At 43.3% G+C, this 24,736-nt stretch overlaps 1 protein-coding gene across 1 annotated transcript in view; it reads right to left on the bottom strand.

The window, feature by feature from the left end:
• Positions 1 to 24,736, bottom strand: part of COBL (cordon-bleu WH2 repeat protein) — a 395,136-nt gene that overhangs the window by 263,057 nt on the left and 107,343 nt on the right. Inside the window, exons 5-6 of the mRNA XM_075826990.1 lie at positions 16,185 to 16,279; positions 7,599 to 7,682 (exon numbers count right to left, since the gene is read on the bottom strand). Coding sequence (XP_075683105.1) covers positions 7,599 to 7,682; positions 16,185 to 16,279 — 179 coding nt within the window. The remainder of the gene's footprint in view (positions 1 to 7,598; positions 7,683 to 16,184; positions 16,280 to 24,736) is intronic.

Here is a 24,736-nt window from a genome sequence, read left to right as displayed (position 1 = left end):
GAAAAAATAGCCCACACCTCCTGGAGTGCACTTCAAGTTGATAATCAATTATACATCAAATACAAAAAGTCCAAATTAACTAACGTTTTACAGTGATGTTAGAACAATGAACACTGACATACAGTGTACAGATGAATATTACTGTAACTTACAGTACCCCGGTAAGGGCCCTATCACCTCATGTTCGGGGGGGCTGGCTCTACTGTTTGTCTTCTTAAATCAAAAGAAGTATGATGATGTGATGGGTACCCCAGCCCTATATTGCCCTGAAGTGTGTCTTCTCCAGACCCAGATGAATTTGACTCATGCAACACACACAAGTTGCCATACCTCCCAACCGTCCAACTTCCGGGACAGTCCCAGTTTCTCACCGCTATCCCCCGTCCCGGCCAGTCTTCATAATGACCCGCTGGGCGCTGCATCAAAACAGCTGATCGGTAGAGGTAGCCGGCCCTACTGCTGTCACTCACCGTCAGAAGAAGGCAGGAGTCTTGCAGCGGTGTTCTCACTGGGATTGATGCTGGCACGGGAGTGGACCAGTGAGGCTTACATCGACACCAGTGAGAACGCTGCTGCAAGACTCCTGCCTTCTTCTGACGGTGAGTGACAGCAGTAGGGCCGGCTACCTCTACCGCTCTCCGCACAAAGTATAAGGGGCTGTGTGTTGCGCTACCTACAGGGGGCTGTGTGTTGCGCTACCTACAGGGGCGCTGTGTGTGGAGCTACCTACAGGGGCGCTGTGTGTGGAGCTATCTACAGGGGGCTGTGTGTGGCACTATGTACAGGGGGGCTGTGTCTGGAGCTATCTACAGGGGGGCTGTATCTGGAGCTATCTAAAGGGGGCTGTATCTGGCGCTATATACAGGGGGGCTGTGTCTGGATCTATCTACAGGGGGGCTGTATCTGGAGCTATCTACAGGGGGGCTGTATCTGGAGCTATCTACAGGGGCTGTATCTGGAGCTATCTACAGGGGGGCTGTATCTGGAGCTATCTACAGGGGGGCTGTATCTGGAGCAATCTACAGGGGGGCTGTGCGTGGCACTATGTACAGGGGGGCTGTGTGTGGAGCTATCTACAGGGGGGCTGTGTGTGGCACTATGTACAGGGGGGCTGTGTGTGTGGCGCTATCTACAGGGGGGCTGTGTGTGGCGCTATCTACAGTGGGCTGTGTGTGGCACTATCTACAGGGGGGCTGTGTGTGGAGCGATCTGGTGGATGATTTTTCCATTGACCGGTAGCAGAGTTACACAACTGGAAGAAAAAATCCCCATCATATAACTCTGCTACCTGTCAATTAAAAAGTCTTCCACCACAGGGTCTCCCTCTTGACTTTCATTGTTCTCAGCCTTTTGGTTTGTCCTGTAGCTGCTGCCGTGATGAGCAAATGTTATACCCAAGATAGGAAAACTAACACAAAGACGATATAACCTGAAATATAATATCTGTGATATCCAGACAGTCTAGAGATCCGCAGTGAGAATGTGCGCGTGTTAGGGTATGTTTACACGCCCTATATACAGACATAATTCAGGCGTTTTACGACTCGAATTACGCCCGTAAAAACGGCTCCAAACTGTCTGCAAACATATGCCCATTGAATTCAATGGGTCTTACGGTGTTCTGTGCAGACAGGGTTTTTTTTTAAAAGACGCCCGCCTCAAAGAAGTGCATGTCACTTCTTGGGACGTAATTGGAGCCGTTTTTCATTGACTCCAATGAAAACCAGCTCCAATTACGTCCGTAAAAGACGCCGCTAAAAATGCGGGCGCTTGCAAAAATGTCAGAAATTCAGGAGCTATTTTCGCCTGAAAACAGCTCCGTAATTTCAGACGTAATTGGCGTTGCTGTGTGAACATACCCTTATTTGCAGAAGGATCTGGCCGTGATTTGATGTGTTTATGACGGATATTGGGCGTGGTTAGGGGCGTGGCTTAAAATTTCCCTCTTTTCCGAATTCAAAAGTTGGGAGGTATGAAGTTGCTAGTGGAATTGATGTATTATGCAAAAAACTTAATAGCAAGAAACTGGCTCGTTCAACGATCTCCTTCCTTCTCGGAGTGGTTGCCACAGTAAATAATATGTTACCACACAAGAAATGGCTTTGTCGACACAGAAGCTGTCCTCTTTTAAGTTCATTAGAATTTGGAACCAGTGATTGAAATCCTCTGAGACTGTACTTATTCCGCAGACTATGTGTCTCCGCCAAGCCCTTAAAGAGGCTCTGTCACCAGATTATAAAATCCCTATCTCCTATTGAATGTGATCGGCGCTGCAATGTAGATATCAGCAAAGTTGTTTTTTTTAAAAAACAATCATTTTTGCCCAAGTTATGAGCAATTTTAGATTTATGCAAAAGAGCTTTTCAATGGACAACTGAGCGTGTTTTCTCGTTTTACCAACTGGGCGTGTATTGTATTTTTTACCACCTGGGCGTGTATTGTGTTTTTACCAACTGGGCGTTGTGAATAGAAGTGTTCTCATTGTTCCCAACCAGCTTCTTTCACTGCATACACACAGCGTGACGTCACACACAGGTCCTTCAACCTTGGCGTCGGACGAAAGAAGACACATCGGCTCCAGGCGTCCGAGAGGGTACAGTTGAATCTGCAGCAGCATGACTGTGTGCAGGTAAGCATAGTAAACTCCCTAGAGACGAGCATATTACCCTCTCGGAAGCCTGGAGCCGATGTATCTTCTCTGACCGACGCCAAGGTTGAAGGACCTGTGGGTGACGTCACGCTGTGTGTCTGCAGTGAAAGAAGCTAGGTGGGAACGTTGAGAAGTGTATGACGCTGATTTGTCAGCGTCATACACTTCTATTCACAACGCCCAGTTGGTAAAACGAGTAAACACACCCAGATGGTAAAAACACAATACACGCCCAGTTGGTAAAACGAGAAAACACGCCCAGTTGTCCATTGAAAAAATAATTTGCATAAATCTAAAATTGCTCATAACTTGGGCAAAAATGATCGTTTTTAAAAAAACAAAAAAAAACTTTGCTGTTATCTACATTGCAGCGCCGATCACATTCAATAGGAGATAGGGATTTTATAATCTGGAGACAGAGCCTCTTTAAATATAGGCTTTTCCTGCCTTTTTAATATCCCCGCACAGGTCCTTACCACTTTCCCTTTACTGTGACTTGCCCTAAATATACATAACCCACAATTTGAGAATTTGCCCACATGCATCTTGGATTTTGATACTTCGAGTACATAGTACCTCGTGCAAAGCATCTTACAGAACTCATTGTTAATCTGGTGATATACTTTTTTATTGTGGATAACTCATGCAGTACCCAAATAGTTAATTAAATGCACAGACAAATAGTTTGTACAAACAAGTAGCGCAGACTATGTCAAGAGAGTGGCACACATTGCTAAAAAAAAAAGACATCCAGTGTCTAAAGTGACAGAAGTTGGACCGCCATCAATCAGCAAGAGATGGCATATCCCAGTAATTTGCCATTACTTACATTAGAGGAAAACCCCCTTTAATGGGTATTCCCAACGTAGACATTTATAGCATATCAACAGGATATGCCATAAATGTCTGATAGATGCGGGTCCTCGTCTGGTGCAGAGGCTGCAGTTTCCAGGCGGGGACTAGTGCAGACACGTACACGTGGCTCTCTCTATTCTGTTGTATGGGAGTTACGGAAACAACTGAGCAGCACTTGCTCGGATGTTTCCATAACTCCCATTGAGCAGTATGGAGTGAACCACACGCATGTGCAGCCCTCTTTCCACTAGTTTCCACCTGGAATCTGCGGCCAGCGGCCTCCGCGGTGGACGAGAGTAGCCCCTGTTCTCGACAAAGTTGCGGATCCCAGGCTGGGACCCGCATCTATCAGACATTAATGACATGTCCTGTGAAATACCCCTTTAATGAAACCTAAAATTTGTTTTGCTTGTTAAAAATTAACAATGTACATACATGAAGTCTATATGTAAAGCTGTGACACATGGGATAATGTTTCCATGACACTATCAGCATTCTTTGTATAAGGAAAGCATCTGGTAATCACAAGGGTTCAGTATCTGCTTACATATTGAGAGTAGCAAGCTATTTAATATAATAATCTCCATCCCAAAAAATATTTGGCGACTTCAAAGTAATGATGTATTTATGATAAGAAATGTGTACTTTTAAATCAAAGTGGTGTTTGAATCATGAATGTGATGCAAAGTCCACTATCGGGCCCCCATCTAGTAGGCAGTGCGTAAAGCTGATCCATAGAGTGGCTCTCCCACTAAGATACAATGTGTGCATGCATTACATGGATGTCCTAATGCTTTCAATAGGCATTGTGTAAGGGTGGTTTCGCACGTGCCGTTTTTTAAGCAGGATTTTTTTTTGCAGATTTAAAGGCACAACCAGGAAGTGGATTTAAAAAAAAAAAACACCCAGGAGTAGAATCTTTTCTATATACTTTCCCTCCCTTTACGATCCACACTTGCCATTGGCCTTAAAACTGCATTAAAAACTGCATCAAAATGGCATGTGGGAAACCACCCTTAGGCCTCCTTCACACACAGAATTTTTCTGGTTGTGGAAACTGCATAAAAAAATGCTTCTAAAAACGCTAGCGTTATGAAAACAAAACATGCGTTTTTTTAAGGCGTTTTTGGTGGCATTCTTCATTTGGTGTCATGTTGTACATGTTTTTTTCTGGCGTTTCAAGTCCTATAGGGAAGCCTATGGGAAAAATGCCTGAAAAAATGCCATACTAAGAGCATGCTGCATTTTGAAAAAATCGCCACTGACCACAAAATTGCCTCAAATACACCACAAACCAAATGCAGTTGTGTGTAGTGCATTTGATATTTTACTATAGACTTTAATGTAACATCTGGCCGCACTATAAAAAGCACCACAATGTGCTCACAAAAACGCCATTACAAAACGCTCACAAAAACGCCATTACAAAATGCAGCAAAAAACTGTGTGTGAAGCTTCATTTCTTCTGCATTGTCGCTAGCGATCAGCACATTATTGGGATACCTCATGAATGAACAGTGCTGCCGCTGTAGTAAAATCCTCATCAATCAGACATTTGGGACATTACTGACTAAAAAACACGTAAAAATGCTGGCAATTACCAGATGTCTTGAGTTATTCCTTTTGTAGTAGGGATGTCACGATACCAGAATTTGGACTTCGATACCGATACTTCGTTTAGTATTGCGATTTCGATACCAATTCGATACTTTGCCAACAGTAATTTAAAAAAAAAGTTCTTCCGTTTTCTGATGTGAGGCGCGAGGTGTGATGAATTTTGAATGTGCCTCACATTAATAGTAATTAATCCCATCATGTTTCTCAGTCATAATGGGTTAATGTGTAAGGTACATGATGGGGTTAATTACTATTAATGGGAGGCACATGGAGGTTAAATTCATCACACCTCGTGCCTCACAATAAGTGAAAGAAAGCAGTTTTTATTTTATTTTTTTTACAGCGTACACATCATAAATGATGCAAAAAAATTGTTGTGCGGGTTATTACGGCCGCGCCAATACCGAATATGTGTATTTTATGTATTGAGACTTATTTTAATGTTTATTGTAAAAAAAAAAAGGTGTATGTGTATTTTTTTTAATTTAACATTACTTTATGTGTTTACTTTATTTTTAAACTTTCATGTACTGGCATATATCTATATGCTGAGCGTAATGTACTGGTATATATCTATATGCCAGTACATTAGTCTGTGTACTGATAGTACACAGGCAGTTGTTAGAACATACCTAAGTATGCCCTAACAGGAAATATGGTAGGACAGCTCTGGGGTCCTTCAATGAACCCTGGGCTGTCTGCCCATATATGGTATGTCCCTCAATCGTGTCACAGGGATGCATCCCCCTTCTCACTTACCTCTGAATGCTGCAGTCAGCTTTGATCGCAGCATTCAAGGGAATAACGGCGCGCGGTCAGAATGAGGTGATGCGGCCGGCACTGCACTATAAGCGGCGGCGCAGGTACTGAAGACATAAAATGGGGGTGTTTTGCAGCACGCCCGCCATGTTCTGTCTTCATTGCCGTCGCTCATTAGTGCAGTGCTGGCCACATCACATCATGCTGACCGCGCGCACTTGTCAGGACTCCGGAACAGGGCAGTGGCTGAATTACACTGCAGCCCTGCTCTCATACATTCATGTGTTACAATGCTAAGCTGTGCAGGTAAGTATCGAAATACATGAAACAACAGTATCGAACCGTTTGGGGATGCACAGTATCGAAACAGTATCGAAGTTTCGATGTATCGTGCATCCCTATTTTGTAGTTGCAATTTTAAATGAGAAAAGCAATGAATCGCCAGTAGTATCAATTAGCCACTTTGTGGTAACTTAGCACTTGTCTTCCAATAAATCAGGATAAAGCATAAGATTCACACGCAGACTTTTCTTGGTGATCACAAGGCGGGAAACAATCTTTTTTCAATAAGAGGACATAATATGGCACGCACAGAAGTCTATTAGGCCCTGTTGTACTTCCTTATGCATCTGTTTCATAGTAGACAAAAAAGTTTTTCCCTGTCAGATTCTGCATGAGTCTAGGGGGATGTTCAGCCTATTTTCAGCTGTTTCTTTGGCCGCAAACGCCCCGAAAAATGGCTGAAAATACGGGGGCTGTATGCCTCCAAACATCTGCCCATCAATTTCAATGGGAAAAGCGGCGTTCCGTTCCCATCTGGCGGTTTTTACGCGGCCGTTTTTAAAAACGGCGCGTAAAAAAAGCCCCGTAAAAAAGAAATGCATGTCACTTCTTGAGCCGTTTTTGAAGCCATTTTTCATTGGGTCAATAGAAAAACATTTCCAAAAACGGTCATAAAAAACACATAAAAAAACGCTTGATGCTTTCAAAACGTCTGAAAAGCAGAAGCTGTTTTCCCTTGAAAACAGCTTCGTATTTTTCAGCCGTTTTTTGTTAAGCGAGTGAACATACTCTAACATGAAAAAAAAATAAATAGTGGGATTGTTTATCGGATGGTGTATTGGGGAAATACTCACCCCTAGAAAGCTGCTGGAATGCCCCTAGAATGCAGGAGAATGTCTCCAAAATACAGTGCTATAGGGAGGCACCATATGGCATGCGACATTTCGGCTCGCTGTGTAGCCCTCCTCAAGCTTAAAAAACGCTCAACACTGAGCAGAATCTTCACATGAAACCAACAAGTCTGTGTGCGGTTACCGTTTTGCTCTATTTGGATTGCTTCTTAGGGATTGATCCATCCATGAGGTAACCTGCATTTTGGCCCTTAGTGGTGGTGGAGAGTGCTGCATCCACATATTTCTATTTTTGAATCCTAAAGAGTGGCACACGGAGTCTCTACAGCTCTGAATTAAATCTGTATAGCACTATATTCTCACCTAGAAGTAAGGCTTTTGGGGAAAATATCTGTAAAACAGCATCTAATGGAACTTGACTCAACTCAGGGATTTTAAATGGCATGTGCCTCTAGCCATTATTTTTTGCATGTTTTCCTTGTTTCTGACAGTTTTAGGTTTTGGGTAAAATAGTGTAATTTGTCGTAAGTTACTACCATTACTTTTTTTAAAATGTTTCAGTATTTTCTAAATCATACACTTACTTCACATCTGTTACCACTGGTAGGTGCAGTTCTGAAAACCTCCTCATAATCATCACTATCGACATTTCCTATGCTTCCCTCATTCTGCAAAAAATAAAAAAGGAATCAATTTTTCACCATTTGTTGTCAATTTATTATACAGTAAGTGAACACACAGTATTATATGTCTATTTCACATTTTTGCATAAAAGGCTGGTAGGATATACCTAGTTCAGGCTCTACATACACTAGTTGTTCTTTACAATATTCTGTACTATTATTTTTACAGAAATGTAGAGGAATGTTTCCATTAATATTCCCATTGTCATCTGTTAGCCGTCAGGCTTTTGTTATTTATAGCAGGCAGGGCAGCGCAGTTGGCTTAGCTATTCCTCTTAATAAAAAAAAATTAAACATGACGGTTCAGGTTACAGTCAATAGGATCCATTAGGATGTGTTATGCGTTCATTTTGAGCTTTTAAAAAAAAATTATATATCAGAAGCCTTGACGTATATGTGAACAGAGCCTTATATTTTGAGGTACTTTGGACATATTGGGGCATATTTACTAACAGTATCTAAGTGTAAACTTAGACAAGGCAGTCAGAAAGTTGTTCATGCTGTATGATAAATTGGGCGCATCTTGCTAGACACTTTTTTCTTTCTTAGGCCACCTATTAGTTGGTTGAGTTTACGCCAGTTTTTTTTAGCCAAAATTTGGATGCGTCTAAAACAGGTACCCGTTAGTGACCACCCATTAGTGCTTATACGGCGGCCACTAGTGGGCTTTATTCCGATGCAGTAACCTTTTTACTGCACTATTACATTATTTAACCCACTCGGCAAACACCGTAAAAAATAAAATAAAAAAAGAATGCAAGAATTGCTGTTGCAATGTGCATCCTGTCTTAAAAAAATTTGATTAAAAAAAGTGATCAAAAAGTCGCATGTACTCCAAAATGGAACCAATAAAAACTACAAGTCGTCCCGCAAAAAAAAAAATCCCTCATACAACTGCATCGGTGGAAAAATAAAAAAGTTATGGCACTTCAAACATAGAGACACAAAAACAAATAATTTAGAAAGAATTAAAAGTTTTTACTGTGTAAAAGTAGCAATACATAAAAAAACGATATCAATTTGGTATCATTGCAATCGTAACAACCCATTGAATAAAGTTATTGTGTTATTTATACAACACAGTAAAACAACGTAAATTTAGGACACAAAAAAGCGTGGAGAAATTCCTGTTTTTTTTCTTTTCCCCCCAAAAAAAGTGAATAAAAGTTAATCAATAAATGATATGTACCCCAAAATGATGCTATTAAAAAATACAACTTGTCCCGCAAAAAACTAAATCTTACACAGCTATGTCGACGCAAAAATAAAAAAGTTATAGCTGTTTGAATGCGACAATGTAAAAAATAGCTTGGCCATTGAGGCCTAAAATAGGCTGCTCACTAAGGGGTTAACCCCTTAAGGACGCAGCCTAGTTTGGGCCTTAAGGCTCAGAGCCCATTTTTCAAATCTGACATATTTCACTTTATGTGGTAATAACGTCGGAATGCTTAAACCTATCCAAGCGATTCTGAGAATGTTTTCTCGTGACACATTGGGCTTTATGTTCGTGGTGAAACTTGGACGATATATTCAGTGTTTATTGGTGAAAAATTGGAAAATGTAGAGCAAATTTTGAAAAAATTGCATTTTTCTGAATTTAAACGCATCTGATTGTAAAACAGATGGTTATTCCAGCCAAAATAGTTACTAGTTCACATTTCCCATATGTCTACTTTAGATTGGCATCGTTTTTTGAATATTCTTTTATTTTTCTTGGACGTTACAAGGCTTAGAACATAAACAGCAATCTCTCACATTTTTAAGAAAATTTAAAAAGCTTTTTTTTTAAGGTACCTGTTCAGTTCTGAAGTGGCTTTGAGGGGCCTATGTATTAGAAACCCCCATAAAACACCCAATTTTAAAAACTAGACCCCTCAAAGTATTCAAAACAGCATTTAGAAAGTTTATTTAACCCTTTAGGCATTTCACAGGAATTAAAGCAAGTGGAGGTGAAATTTGCAAATTTAATTTTTCTTGCTGAATTTCAATTGTATTAATTTTTTTTCTGTAACACAGAAGATGTTACCAGAGAAACACTACTAAATATGTATTGTCCAGATTCTGCAGTTTTTAGAAATGTCCCACATGTGTCTCTAGTGCAGCCGTGGACTAAAACACGAGCCCCAGAAGCAAAGAAGCACCTAGTGGATTTTGAGGCCTCTTTTTTTATTAGAATATATTTTAGGCAGCATGCCAGGTTTGAAGAGGTGTTGAGGTGTCAAAACAGGAGGAATCCCCCAAAAGTTACCCCATTTCGGAAACTGCACCCCTCAAGGAATTCATTTATGGTTGTTGTTATCATTTTGACCGCACATTTTGTACACGGCACGTATTTGAATTGGGCTGTAAAATTTAAAAAATGACATTTTTTCCAATAAAATTTCATTTTTCATCACAATTTCTTATTTTCACAGGGAACAAAATACCCCATTTTGTTGCCCAATTTATCCTGAATGCAGCAATACCCCATTTGTGGCAATAAACTGCCGTTTGGGCCAATGGGAGGCCTCAGAAGGGAAGGAGCGCTGTGTGTTCTTTGGAGTGCAGATTTTGCTGGATTGGTTTTTGGGTGCCATGTCGCATTTGCAGAGCCCCAGAGGTATCAAAGCAATGGAAACCCACCAGAAGTGACCCCATTTTGGAAACTACACCCCTCAAGGAATTCATTTATGGGTAATGTGACCGTTTAGACCCCATTGTTTATTCTCAGAACTTATTTGAAGTGGGCTGGGAATTAAAAACAAAATACTTTTTTCCAATAATATGTAGTTTTAGCTCAAAATTTCTTATTTTCACAAGAAATAAAGTACTCCATTTTGTTGCCCAATTTGTCCTGAGTGCAGCAATACCCCATTTGTGGTGATAAACTGCCGTTTGGGCCCATGGGAGGGCTCAGAAGGAAAGGAGCGCTATTTGTTCTTTGGAGTCCAGATTTTCCTGGATTGGTTTTCGGGTGCCATGTCGCATTTGCAGAGCCCGAGAGGTACCAAAGCAATGGAAACCCACTAAAAGTGACCCCATTTTGGAAACTACACCCCTCAGGGAATTGATTTATGGTTGTTGTGACCATTTTGACCACACAGTTTTTTCACAGCACCTATTTGAATTGAATTTTTTTTCCAATAAGATGTAATTTCTGATCAAAATGTCTTATTTTCACAGGGAACAAAATACCCCATTTTGTTGCCCAATTTGTCCTGAGTGCGGCAATACCCCATTTGTGATAAATTGCCGTTTGGGCCCATGGGAGGGCTCAGAAGGAAAGGACCATCATTTGGCCTACTGGGGATTTTCTGGTGCGAAGTCATGTATGCAGAAGCTCCTGAAGTACCAGTACAGTTGAAACCCCTGAGAAGTGACCCCGTTTTAAAACTACACCCCTTAAGGCATTCATCTAGAAGTGTAGTGAGCATTTTGACTGGAGACATACACCCCATAAACTGTAATGTGGGTTCTCATGGGTACAGCAATACCCTCCATGTGGCTGTTAACAGCTGCCTGGGCACACAGCAGGGCTCAGAAGGGAAAGATGAGGGGGATAAGCTGTGCGGAGTGCATCAGGGTAAGTAAAACTGGCCTGGAATTAAAAATCAAGGGATGTATGATCAGTTTTAAAACACTCCTTCATACAGAGCTCTCGTTTTTCGGGACACATGTCACATTGATATATTGTGTCCTCCCTTATCCCCCTCTTATACAGACTTTGCACCTCTTTTGACTTTTTCCCTTCTTGCCAGTTTGGGGAAATTCTCATGGAAAGTGTTGCCCTGGTGCGATGCGTGTGGCCTCGCTTCCAGAAGTACTGGGTGCCCCCCCTTCCTGGTCCCTAAAAATAACCACCTCTTGAAATTTCAGGAAAGTTCCCCTCTGGCCTGTACATCGATGTAGCACGTACACATTGAACAATGCCATCTGTATGATGTGCCTGGCCAACTTCTTATACCACACCGCATGGCGCTGTAGGGCTTGATCTGACAAGTCCACCCCTCCCATGTACCTATTGTAGTCCAGGATGCAGTCTGGTTTGGGGGTCTCTGTACTGGTACCTCGTACAGGTACATGGGTATTGGTGTTGCATCTCTCTTGTCTTGTACGTGCCACACAATATGTTGCCGCTAGATTGAGCCCTGCTCTCACCCCTTCTGAGTGTTTGCCCAAGCAGAGTCTTAGGGAGGCCTCTCAGATTTCTTCTAGCAGTGCCGCATGCCGCAGTACTTCTGGAAGAGAGGCAGTTGAAGAGTGGGACGCTGGTATAAAAATGATCCAGGTATACGTGGTAACCCTGGTCCAGCAGTGGGTGCTCCAAATCCCACACAATCTTTGCATTAACTCCCAGTAAGGGGGGGGGGGGCATTCTTGGGGCTGAATACTGGTGTCCTTCCCTTTATACATCCTAAATTTGTAGGTATACCCTGATGCACTCTCGCACAGCTTACACATCTTCACTCCATACCTTGCCCTCTGACTCTGCAGGTACTGGCGGAATTGAGGCATCCCTTTAAAATGTACCAAGGACTCATCAATAGAAATACACGTCTCGGGGGTGAATGCTTGGGAAAACTGGGCACTGAAACGATCTAATAGGGGTCTCCGTTTATAGAAACTGTCAAAACTGGGGTCATCTCGGGGTGGGTACAGCTCATTATCAGCATAATGTAAGAAGCGAAGTTTTGCCTCATTTTTTTTTATTTTTAGGTTCCAGTTCAGTTCTGAAGTTGTTTTGAGGGGCCCATATATTAGAAACCCCTATGAAACACCCCATTTTAGAAACTGCACCCTCAAAGTATTCACAACAGCATTTAGAAAGTTTATGAACCCTTTAGGTGTTTCACGGGAATTTAGAGCAAAGTAGAGGTGAAATGTACATATTTTTTTTGTCAGAAAATCCTTTTTATACCTTTTTTTTTTTATAACACAAAAGGTTTTACCAGAGAAACGCAACTCAATATTTATTGCCCAGATTCTGCAGTCTTGAGAAATATCCCACATGTGGCCCTCGTGCGGTAATGGACTGAAGCACCGGCCTCAGAAGCAAAGGAGTACCTAGTGGATTTTGAGGACTCCTTTTTATTAGGCACCATGTCCGGTTTGAAGAGGTCTTGTGGTGCCAAAACAGTGGAAACCCCCCAAAAGTGACATTTTGGAAACTAAACACCTTGAGGAATTCATTGTAGTTTTCATGGGGTGCATGCGACTTTTTGATCCGTTTTTATTCTATTTCTAAGTGGCGTGGTGACTAAAAAACAGCAATTCTACTATTGTTTTTTCATTCAATTTTTTTTACAGTGTTCACCGTGCGCTATAAATGACATATTCACATTATTCTGCGGGGCGATACGATTACGGTGATACCAGATGTTTATAGTTTTTTTTATGTCTTATGGCCTTTGCACAATAAAATACTTTTTGTAAAAGAATCATTCACTTTTTGTGTTACCTTATTCTAAGAGCCAGAACTTTTTTATTTTTCCATCAATAAATCTGTGCGATTACTTATTTTTTGCGTAACGAACTGTAGTTTCGATCAGGAACATTTTTAGGTGCGTGAGACTTTTTGATCTCTTTTTATTAAATTTTTTGGGAGGTGAAGTGACCAAACAATTGTGATTCTGGTACGGTTTATTACTATTTTCTTTTACGGCGTTCACCGCACGGGATAAATAACAAAATAATTTTGTAGTTCAGGCCGTTACAGACGCGGCAATATCAATTATGTATAGTTTATTTGTTTGTTTATAGATTTTTATTAATAATAAAGGACTGATAAGGGAAAAAGGGGGATTTTTACTTTTATTACTTTTAAAACTTTTATTTTCTTATTTTTCCACATCTTTTTTTAACTTTTTTTTAACTTTATTACTTTGTCCCACTAGGGGACTTGAGGGCAGGAGGCTCTGATCGCTATTCTAATACACTGCACTACATGCGTAGTGCAGTGTATTAGAGCTGTCAGCTACTCACTGACAGCAAGCACAGTGGGTCCTGACTTCGTCGATGGCATAGCCGGATGCCATTGTTTGGTGTCCGGTTGCCATAGTCACCATCGCCGGCCGCTATCGTGTGGTAGGCCGGCGATTGTAGCTTAACCCCTAAAAAGCCGCGTTCAGTATTGAACGTGGCTTTTAAGGGGTTAATCAGCGGGGACACAGAGATCGGTCCCCGCTCTAGGAGCTGCGGCAGCTGCTGTACGAGACAGCAGCTGTCACAGCTCCTGTATGTGTCGGTAGGACGGCCGAAATGGCCGTTACCCCCGCAACTTACTATTGTCGCTGAGCGCGAACGTATTGGTTAGCGCGACGGAATAGTACGTCGCTGAGCACGAAGGGGTTAATGATTGTGGCGCACGGCATGTATGCCAGAATTCTGCCAAATTTTGATTAGTAAATCTGCCCCACTGATTTTAGCTTTCCTTTTTTTAAACTGCCCTGGAAAATGAAAAATGGACGCTCACGTTTGCTATGGGCAATATGTTCTCTTTTAAGGCCTGGGTTTGGTATATGAGGCCACTTGTTACTCACTCATCTAAACAAGCAGAAATTCACTGGGTTTCGGTTTATTAAAGGCCCACATTTACTATGACACATTTTTCACACTTGTCTAAGTAAAGGAGGTATTTGCCAAAATTTATGAAAAGGTCCACACCTCGTAATAATTGTAGAGCATTTTTACCTATCTTTTACCTATTTCCACCTATTTTATTAAATAAAGCTGGCTTCCCCTTGGAGACTACACCCAATTTTCTTGTCACTTTTCAAATTTGGCAAGCAACAAGAAAATTCAGAAATGTTTCTGCTAAAATGTCGCGTGATCATTTGCAACATTAGAGCAGCGCAGTTTAGGCCAAAACCTGGCATAAATAGCTTTGTGAATGTGGGCCAAAGTGTTGTCTACTATGCACCTACCATAGAACTATTTGTGTCTCTTAACACTTCTTTATGTGCAAAGGAATGCTTTTATTGTAAGAACTAAAGAAAAGACACTCCTTAGTTCCATAAATAACATTTACAAGGCCATTTCCTTATCTTCTAAGGCCCTTTTTATACTGCATTAGGAGTGTACATTTACCATATGCATATATCCATAGGGCCCCATTCACCCGACAGAGGCCACAAAAATCATCCTTTTGGCTTCCTTCGGGCTGGTATACGTTGGTATATCTTTTTTTTCAGAATACATATGAAATATGCCAGTATTTCTCATCTCTTTCAGTATTACCTTTAACTTATTATGCTTCTCATATCTATCATGATAGTGACATTAAAATATACTTGACTCTAGTCTATTACTGGCATAACACAGGAAACTGAAAGTGTACCTAGCCTTTCAGGTGACTTTTCAGAATAAGCTTTCATATGTGTGTACATGAACACAATTTGTGGCCATTATATAACTTGTATGTGGCATTATTTAGCCATTTTCCCCTCTGCAGCCCCAATCTCTAATTCTCAGTTGTCTCTGAGCTAGTGAGCAGAGCCTAACTAATATCACATCATCTACACACTGCACACATAGAAGAAGAGACTCCTGCTCTCCTATCTCTATCTATCACATTTATAGAAGCCACAGCAGCATGGTGGAGATTAAACAGCAGTAATGAGCAGTGTAGCTAAAATTCAGCACTGGGGTGACATATAATACTCACTAAGAAGCTGCTACATGTCTGTGTCTTCCTCTCACTCTGCCTCTCTTTTTCACTCTGCTCCTTCTCCCTCATCCATAGACATTTAGAGGGTATCTAAGCAGGCCACACTATTGCAAAAATCTAATGTACCATAAATACATGCTACAGATTAACTGTGTTTGCAGTCCAAACTGCAAATGAGGTAAAACTGCCTATTTAAGCCACCGCATTATGGCCGGTGGTTATAATGAAAGGTGATACTAATGATGTACAAAACTATTTACATCAATAAAATAAAAAATTAGAACCTATGGTTTGTCTTGCACAGCCCAACGTGGGCCGCGTAAACGAGCGCCGATCACGAGACAACTCATTGATCGGTGCTCGTTTGCTATTTTCACAAGGAGCTAGTATTGGTACGAGCGCTCATTACTCTGATCGCTGGTCGACATACACTTCTATCATGTCGGTAGCACATCTCCCTGTTTACACAGGGAGATGTGATGCCGACAACGATAATATTTTCGGCATTTAAAACTACGCAATCAACTGATGAACAAGAGTTTGCTCGTTTATCGGCTGATCGTTTACACAGGGCAATGATCGGGAATGAGCCTCCTGAATGCTCATTTGCCCAATAATTGGTCCGTGTAAAAGGCCCTAACTTCCAGGTAGTAGGCACCTCCAGCACTGCTTATGTCAGGGAAAACAATAGGGATCGATAAGAAAAATCTTGCCAAGCCATTCTACCCCTTATTAACCCCCCCCCCCCCCCACCCAGCACAACCAGATGGTGTACAACAACAATACTTGTGATGTAATGTCTTTGGGTAGCTTTCAATCAATAAAAACCTCAAACTATTTACCTTGTTTCCTTTCTTGTAGCTTCGAAAAAATCCCAAGATTCCCCTTTTCTCCTTTTCTGTTGTGTCACTGTTTGAGGAAAGGTTGCGATTCTTTTCTGTAAAAAGTACTACAGTTAGCACTGGAGAATAATAATAGATCACACAATTTTTCAAATGTATTTTGTAAAATAAGATTTGAGTTAAACAGAGACTTTAACGCACTTCTGCAGCATACCTGGAAACTCTATGTTTCTTCCTCACCGCCTACCTGTGTGTGTACCTTAAACCTTTGTTGCAGAACAACTTAAATCAAATAAATCTCATTGAGAACTTGAACTTTTACAAGGTGGACTTTGCAAGAAAGATTAGCTACAATTGGTGCTTCGTCAAAGTGCAAGGTCCACATGCAATAATATAAAAGAGTTTACAGCTCATGTTTACTGTTAGAGCAAGTTTAACATTCTTTAAATGACAGCTAACAATATCCCATACATTCCAACACTCATACCCATATCAGTTAATCTTTAATGACAGGTACAGACTCAACCACGGTTATAGAACCAAGCAATGATTACAAAATGAAAATGATGGGACTAATGAGACAAACTAGGTCACACCTATAGCTTCTCACCATGTAGTTTATATACAGGGCAATTAATAAGAAAAGCTGTGTAAGTTAGGTCTTAAGCAAAAGTGCAAATCAGCAACAACAGCTTTACACACTACCTAACAATTATGTTAGACCGTAGAGAGCAATACATGGAAAATTGACATTATCGATGATTCAGGGAAATTGAACAGCTGGTGGAATTCATCTTAGAAGTCAATTCACTTTAAAAATATGGACTATGAGCAGAATACTGATCTGTGTTTAATGGAGGTTAAACCATGGCTGTAAAGGATCTGCCAGACACAGCTTCTGTGTCGACGCCCGTGGTTACTCAGTCTGCACCTGCTCCTTAGTCTGATAGAGTGACTCGATCATCTACCACTCGGGCTGAGAAGTGGGAGAGCCTATCACAGCCTGGCCAGACGGAGCTAGCTCCCGCCCTCTGTCTATTTATACCTTTGTTTCCTGCTTCTCCTTTGCCTGTGATTCTGCTGGTTTCCTTGCTCTGCTGCTGCTTGTACTATTTGTCCTCTGCTTCATACTGACCCTGGCTTTACTGACTACTCTCTTGCTCTGCGTTTGGTACCTCGTACACTCCTGGTTTGACTCGGCTCGTTCACTACTCTTGTAGCTCACGGTGTTGCCGTGGGCATCTGCCCCTTTTCCCTTAGCTTCTTTGTACCCTTGTCTGTCTCGGTCATGCACATAGTGAGAGTAGGGACCGTCACCCAGTTGTACGCCGTCGCCTAGGACGGGCGCTTGCAAGTAGGCAGGGACTGAGTGGCGGATAGATTAGGGCTCACCTGTCTGTCTCCCTACCCCGTCATTACATAATCACAGGCCCATATACCTTTTCTACCCTGGTCCCTGACACACTATGGACCCCCTTGAGACCCTGGCTCAGCAAATGCAGGGCCTCTCCCTACAGGTCCAAGCCCTGACTCAGAGGGGCAACCTGCATGATGCTACCCTGGTAGTGCCCCCCACCTCACCTCTTGAACCCCACCTCAAGTTGCCTGACCGGTTTTCAGGGGACCGGAAGACTTTTTTCTCCTTTCGGGAGAGTTGTAGGCTCTATTTCCGTCTAAAGCCCCACTCCTCAAGTTCTGAGAGCCAGCGAGTGGGTATAATTATGTCCCGGCTCCAGGACGGGCCCCAAGAATGGGCCTTCTCCTTGGCTCACGACGCCCCTGAGCTTTCCTCTGTTGACCTTTTTTTTTCTGCTCTCGGGCTCATATATGACGAGACTGACAAGACTGCCTTTGTCGAGAGTCAGCTGGTGACCTTACGTCAGGGTAAGAGACCCGTTGAGGAGTACTGTTCGGACTTTAGGAAGTGGTGTGTAGCTTCTCGGTGGAATGACCCTGCCTTCAGGTGCCAGTTTAGATTTGGTCTGTCGAACGCCCTGAAGGACCTGTTAGTTAGCTATCCCTCTTCTGACTCTCTAGATCAGGTAATGGCTTTAGCGGTACGTCTTGACCGACGTCTCAGGGAACGACGATTTTAACGTTTTTGTGCCTTCTCCTCTGGCTCCCCCATGATGGCTCCCGAGGTGCCATTGCTTCGTTCTTCCACGGAAAACTCGGATGAACCTATGCAACTCGGGGCCTCCGTGTCTCCCCAACAACGTAGGGAGTTCCGCAGGAAGAATGGTCTCTGCTTCTATTGTGGGGATGACAAGCATCAAGTGAACAACTGTCCTAGGCACAAGAATAAGCAGCCGGAAAACTTCCGCGCCTAAGTGACCATCGGGGAGGTCGCTTGGGCGCACAGGTATTTCCCGTATACATGAAACCTAATAAGATCATGCTTCCCTTTCAGGTCTCTTTTGGTGGTAGGTCTGCTACCGGCAATGACTTCGTGGATTCAGGGTCTTCTGCTAATATTATGTCTGTGGAATTTGCTATGTCTCTAGCTATGCCATTGATTGAATTGCCTAAACCTGTCCCGGTAGTGGGTATCGACTCCACTCCTCTTGCTAATGGTTATTTTACGCAGCATACCCCTGTTTTTGAACTCCTTGTTGGCTCCATGCATTTGGAGCAGTGCTCTGTACTGGTGATGCAGGGATTATCGTCCGATTTGGTTTTAGGCCTACCCTGGTTGCAGATGCATAATCCCACGTTTAACTAGAACACTGGGGATCTTACCAAATGGGGTAATGAATGCATGACGTCATGTTTTTCTGTTAATTTTATTTCTCTCCCTGAGGAGGTGAACACTCTACCTGAGTTTATTCAGGACTTCGCTGATGTTTTTTCTAAAAAGGCCTCCGAAGTGTTACCTCCTCATAGAGAGTACGATTGCGCAATCGATTTGGTACCAGGGGCTAAGCTCCCTAAGGGTAGGATATTTAATCTCTCTTGTCCCGAACGTGAAGCCATGAGAGAGTATATCCAGAAATGCCTGGCCAAGGGTTACATTCGCCCCTCTACTTCTCCGGCAGGTGCTGGCTTCTTCTTCGTAGGGAAGAAGGATGGTGGTCTTAGGCCGTGCATCGATTACCGAAACTTGAATAAGGTCACTGTAAGGAACCAGTATCCTCTTCCGTTGATTCCTGATCTCTTCAATCAGGTTCAGGGGGCCCAATGGTTCTCTAAGTTTGATCTACGGGGGGCTTATAACCTTATCCGCATCAAAGAGGGGGATGAGTGGAAGACTGCGTTTAATACGCCCGAAGGTCATTTCGAATACCTCGTCATGCCCTTTGGGTTGTGTAATGCTCCCGCGGTCTTCCAGAATTTCATAAATTGGATTTTAAGAGACTACCTGGGGGTATATCTTGTAGTGTACCTTGATGACATACTGGTGTTTTCCAAGGACTGGTCCTCCCACATTGAGCATTGTCAGGAAGGTGCTCCAGGCCCTTCGGGAAAACAAACTGCTAAAACCGAAAAATGTGTGTTTGGGGTGCAAGAGATACAATTTTTGGGTCAAATCCTCACTCCTCATAAATTCCGCATGGACCCTGCCAAGGTTCAGGCTGTGGCTGAATGGGTCCAACCTGCCTCCCTGAAGGCGTTACAGTGCTTCCTGGGGTTTGCTAATTATTACAGGAGATTTATTGCTAACTTCTCGGTCATCGCTAAGCCTCTTACGGATCTCACTCGCAAAGGTGTGGATCTCCTCCACTGGCCTCCCGAGGCGGTCCAGGCTTTTGAGGTCCTTAAGAAGTGCTTTATCTCGGCCCCAGTGCTGATTCAGCCTAACCAAATGGAGCCGTTCATCGTGGAGGTTGACGCCTCCGAGGTGGGAGTGGGTGCTGTCTTGTACCAGGTCCCTCACCCATCTCCGTCCCTGTGCCTACTTCTCCAGGAAGTTCTCGCCCACTGAGAGTAACTATGACGTGGGCAACAGTGAACTCTTAGCCATTAAATGGGCATTTGAAGAGTGGCGCGACTTCTTGGAGGGGGCTAGGCACCATGTAACGGTCCTTACCAACCACAAGAATCTGGTTTTCCTAGAATCTGCCCGGAGGCTAAACCCGAGACAAGCTCGATGGGCGTTGTTTTTTACTAGATTCAACTTTGTGGTCACCTATAGGGCTGGGTCTAAAAATATTAAAGATGATGCACTGTCGCGTAGCTTCATGGCCAGCCCTTCTTCGGAGAAAGATCCTGCTTGTGTTTTGCCCCCAGGTATAATCATATCCTCTGTTGATTCTGACTTAGTCTCCGAAATTGCGGCTGATCAAGGTTCAGCTCCCGGGAACCCTCCCGAGAACAAGCTGTTTACTCCGATGCAATTCCGGCTAAGGGTACTCAGGGAAAATCATGACTCTGCACTATCTGACCATCCAGGCATCCTGGGTACCAAGCACCTCATTGCTAGAAACTATTGGTGGCCAGGGTTGCCTAAAGACGTTAAGGCGTACGTCGCCGCTTGGAAAATTTGTGCTAGGTGCAAGACTCCCAGGTCCCGACCAGCGGGCTTACTATGTTCTTTGCCCATTCCCCAGAGACCTTGGACCCATATCTCCATGGATTTTATCACCCATCTGCCTCCATCTCAAGGCAAGTCGGTGGTGTGGGTTGTAGTAGACCCCTTCAGTAAGATGTGCCACTTTGTGCCCCTCAAGAAACTACCCAATGCCAAGACGTTAGCTACCTTGTTTGTCAAACACATCCTGCGTATTCATGGGGTTCCTGTCAATATTGTTTCTGACAGAGGGGTACAATTTGTTTCATTAGTTTGGAGAGCTTTCTGTAAAAAGTTGGAGATTGATCTGTCCTTCTCCTCGGCCTTCCATCCTGAAACTAATGGCCGAACTGAGAGGACTAATCAGTCTCTAGAACAATATTTAAGGTGTTTTATCTCCGACTGTCAATATGATTGGGTCTCCTTCATTACCCTCGCCAAATTTTCCCTTAATAACCGGGTCAGTAACTCGTCAGGGGTCTCCCCCTTTCTGTAATTTTGTGTTTAATCCACGGTTCTCCTCCGTTTCACCTGGTGGTTCCAACAATCCCGAGGTAGATGTAGTTCATCGGGAACTGTGCACAGTCTGGGCCCAGGTTCAGAAGAACCTAGAGGTGTCCCAGAGCATACAAAAGACTCAGGCAGATAGAAGACGTTCTGCTAACCCCTTGTTTGTGGTCGGGGATCTGGTGTGGCTATCTTCTAAAAATTTGCGCCTTAAAGTCCCGTCTAAGGAATTTGCTCCCCGGTTTATAGGGCCGTACAAGGCCATTGAAGTCCTTAACCCTGTCTCCTTCCGACTGGAGTTGCCCCCGTCTTTTCGATTGCACGACGTCTTTCATGCCTCCCTCCTTAAACGCTGCTCCCCGTCCTTGGCTCCCTCGAGGAAACCTTCGGTCCCTGTTCTCACCCCTGAGGGGGTAGAATTCGAGGGAGCCAAGATTGTGGACTGCAGGATGGTCCAAGGCTCCCTCCAGTACCTGGCCCATTGGAGAGGATACGGGCCTGAGGAGAGGACTTGGGTACCCGCCCGGGATGTTCACGCTGGGGTATTGGTCAGGAGGTTCCACCTTCGTTTCCCCAATAAACCAGGTCCACCTAGAAAGGGTCCGGTGGCCCCTCATAAAAGGGGGGGTACTGTGAAGGATTTGCCAGACACAGGTTCTGTGTCGACGCCCGTGGGCAATCAGTCTGCACCTGCTCCTATGTCTGGGAGACTGACTCCATCTTCCACCACTCAGGATGGCAGGCTTAGGAGTGGGAGAGCCTATCACAGCCTGGCCAGACGGAGCTAGTTCCCGCCCACTGTCTATTTATACCTGCCTTTCCTGTTCCTCCTTTGCCTGTGATTCTTCTATGCTTGTTTCCTGCCTTGCTGCTGCTGCTGCTGCTTGTACTACTGATCCTCTGCTTGTTATTGACCTTGGCTTTCTGACCACTCTCCTGCTCAGCGTTTTGTACCTCGCTCACTCCTGGTTTAACTCGGCTCGTTCACCACTCTTGTTGCTCACGGTGTCTCCGTGGGCAGCTGCCCCGTTTCCCTAGCTTCTGTGTACCCCTGTCTGTTTTGTCTGTCTTGCACTTACTGAGCGTAGGGACCGTCGCCCAGTTGTACCCTGTCGCTTAGGACGGGTCATTGCAAGTAGGCAGGGACTGAGTGGTGGGTAGATTAGGGCTCACCTGTCTGTCTCCCTATCTTGTCATTACAGTACTGGTACCTAAAGGGCTTTGCAAAAGCGACATGGTGCAGAAAAACCAATCCAGCAAAATCTGATCTCCAAAAGCCAAATGGCGCTGCTTCCCTTCTGAGCCCTGATGTGTATTCATACAGTACTTTATTACCACATATGGGGTATTTCCGTACTTTGGAGAAGTTGCTTTACAAATGTTATGGTGCTTTTTCTCCTTTATTTGATGAGAAAATGAAACATTTTGACCTACATCTACATCTTAGTGGAAAAAAATAAAATTTTTCATTTTTACTGCCCAATTCTAATGAGATCTATAAAACACCTGAGGGGTCAAAATAGGTGTAGTTTCCCAAATGGAGTCACTTTTGGGGGGTTACCACTGTACTGGTACCTTAGGAGCTTTACAAATGCGACATGGTGCCGAGAAATCAAACCAGCAAAATCTGTACTCTAGAAGCTAAATGGCGTGCCTTCCCTTCTGAGCCCTGATGTGTATTCATACAGTGGTTTATTATCACATATCGAGTATTTCCGTACTCTGGAGAAGTTGCTTTACAAATGTTGGGGTGCTTTTCCTCATTTATTTGTCGAAAAAATTTAAAATTCTGAGGTAAAGCTACATCCTATTGGAAAATAATGTCATTTTTCATGTTCACTGCCCAATTCTAATGAAATCTATGAAATACCTGTGTGGTCAAAATGATCACTACACCCCTAGATGAATTCCTCTAGGGGTGTAGTTTCCCAAATGGAGTGACTTTTGGGGGGGTTCCTTTGTTTTTTGCACCACAAGACCTCTTCTAACCTGACATGGTGCCTGAAATATAATTTAAGAAAAGGAAGGCCGAAAGAGCCACTAGGTGCTCCTTTGCTTCTGGGGCCTTTGTTTCAGGCCCGTAGCACACTAGGGCCACATTGTGGGATATTTCTAAATACTGCAGAATCAGGGCAATAAATATTCAGTTGTGTTTCTCTTGTGAAAACCTTCAGTATTACAGGAAAAAAGGATTAAAATGGAATTTCTGCAAAAAAAAATTACATTTGCCAAATTTCCCTTCCACTTTGCTTTAATTCCTGTGAAACGCATAAAGGGTTAAGAAACTTTCTAAATACTGTTTTGAATACTTTAAGGGGTGCAGTTTTTAAAATGGGGTGATTTGTTGGGGTTCCTAATATATAAGGCCCTCAAAGCCACTTCAGATCTGTACTGTTCCCCAAAAAATGGCCTTTTGAAATTTTCTTGAAAATATGAGAAATTGCTGCTAAACTTATAAGCCTTGTAACGTCCTAGAACAATAAAAGGATGTTCAAAAAATTATGCAAACATAAAGTAGATATATGGGAAATGTTAACTAGTCACTATTTTGTCTAAATTTTGGTGTTTTTCAACAAAAAATATTGAATTTATCGACCAAATTTTTTCACTAACATAAAGTACAATGTGTCACGAGAAAACATTCTCAGAATCGCTTGGATAGGTAAGAGCATTCCAGAGTTATTACCACATAAGTGTCAGATTTAAAAAATGAGGCTGTGTCATATGGTCCAAAAGTGGCTGCGTCCTTAAGGGGTTAATAGTCGATTGGTATCTGTTTTTCATGGCCGTTAAAAAACAAAAAACAGGTGGATTTCATTTGTCCGTTTTTTTTTTGTCTTAAAACAATTGCATCTGCAATGCCCACATAGTGCCACCATGCCCACTGTGAATAGTGCCACTGTGCCCTCATATAAAGTGCTATATAAAATGCCAAAGCGCCATAGTACCCACGTATAAAGTGCCAGTGCCCACATAGATAGTGCCATAGTGCCCATGTAGATAGTGCCACACACACACACAATGCCCATGTAGATAGCACCACAGTGTCCCCTGTAGATAGTGCCCATATAGTGCCACAGTCCCCACGTAGATCGTGCCACTCACCCCCTGTAGATAGCGCCACCCCCTGTAGATAGTGTCAACCCCCCTGTAGATAGTGCCAACCCCCTTGAAGACAGCGCAAAACACACCCCCTGTAGATAGCGCTACACCACCCCTGTAGATAGCATCAACGCTCTGAAAGGGGATTCCGCTCCAGGAGGGGCCCCTACGTCACTATCCAAATATGGACAGCGAGGTTAGTGGCTTTGAGATGCCGGAATACCCGGCAAGAGCGTCGGCATCGCTCTGGCCAGTGATTCCGCTCCTGGACGGAGCCCCTGACGTCACTGTCCCTATATGGACAATGACGTCAGGGGCTCCCTCTAGAAGCGGAATCCCCTGCTAGAACCTAGCCGATGCTCTAACCGAGGATTCCGCTTCTGGAGGAGCACATGACGTCACTGTCCATATATGGACAATGACATCAAGGGCTTTA

This window comes from Rhinoderma darwinii, chromosome 5 (genome assembly GCF_050947455.1).
Source record: "Rhinoderma darwinii isolate aRhiDar2 chromosome 5, aRhiDar2.hap1, whole genome shotgun sequence".
NCBI lineage: Eukaryota > Metazoa > Chordata > Amphibia > Anura > Rhinodermatidae > Rhinoderma > Rhinoderma darwinii.
Note: the sequence above shows the minus strand (reverse complement) of the source record. Positions and strands in the feature narration are given on the sequence as shown.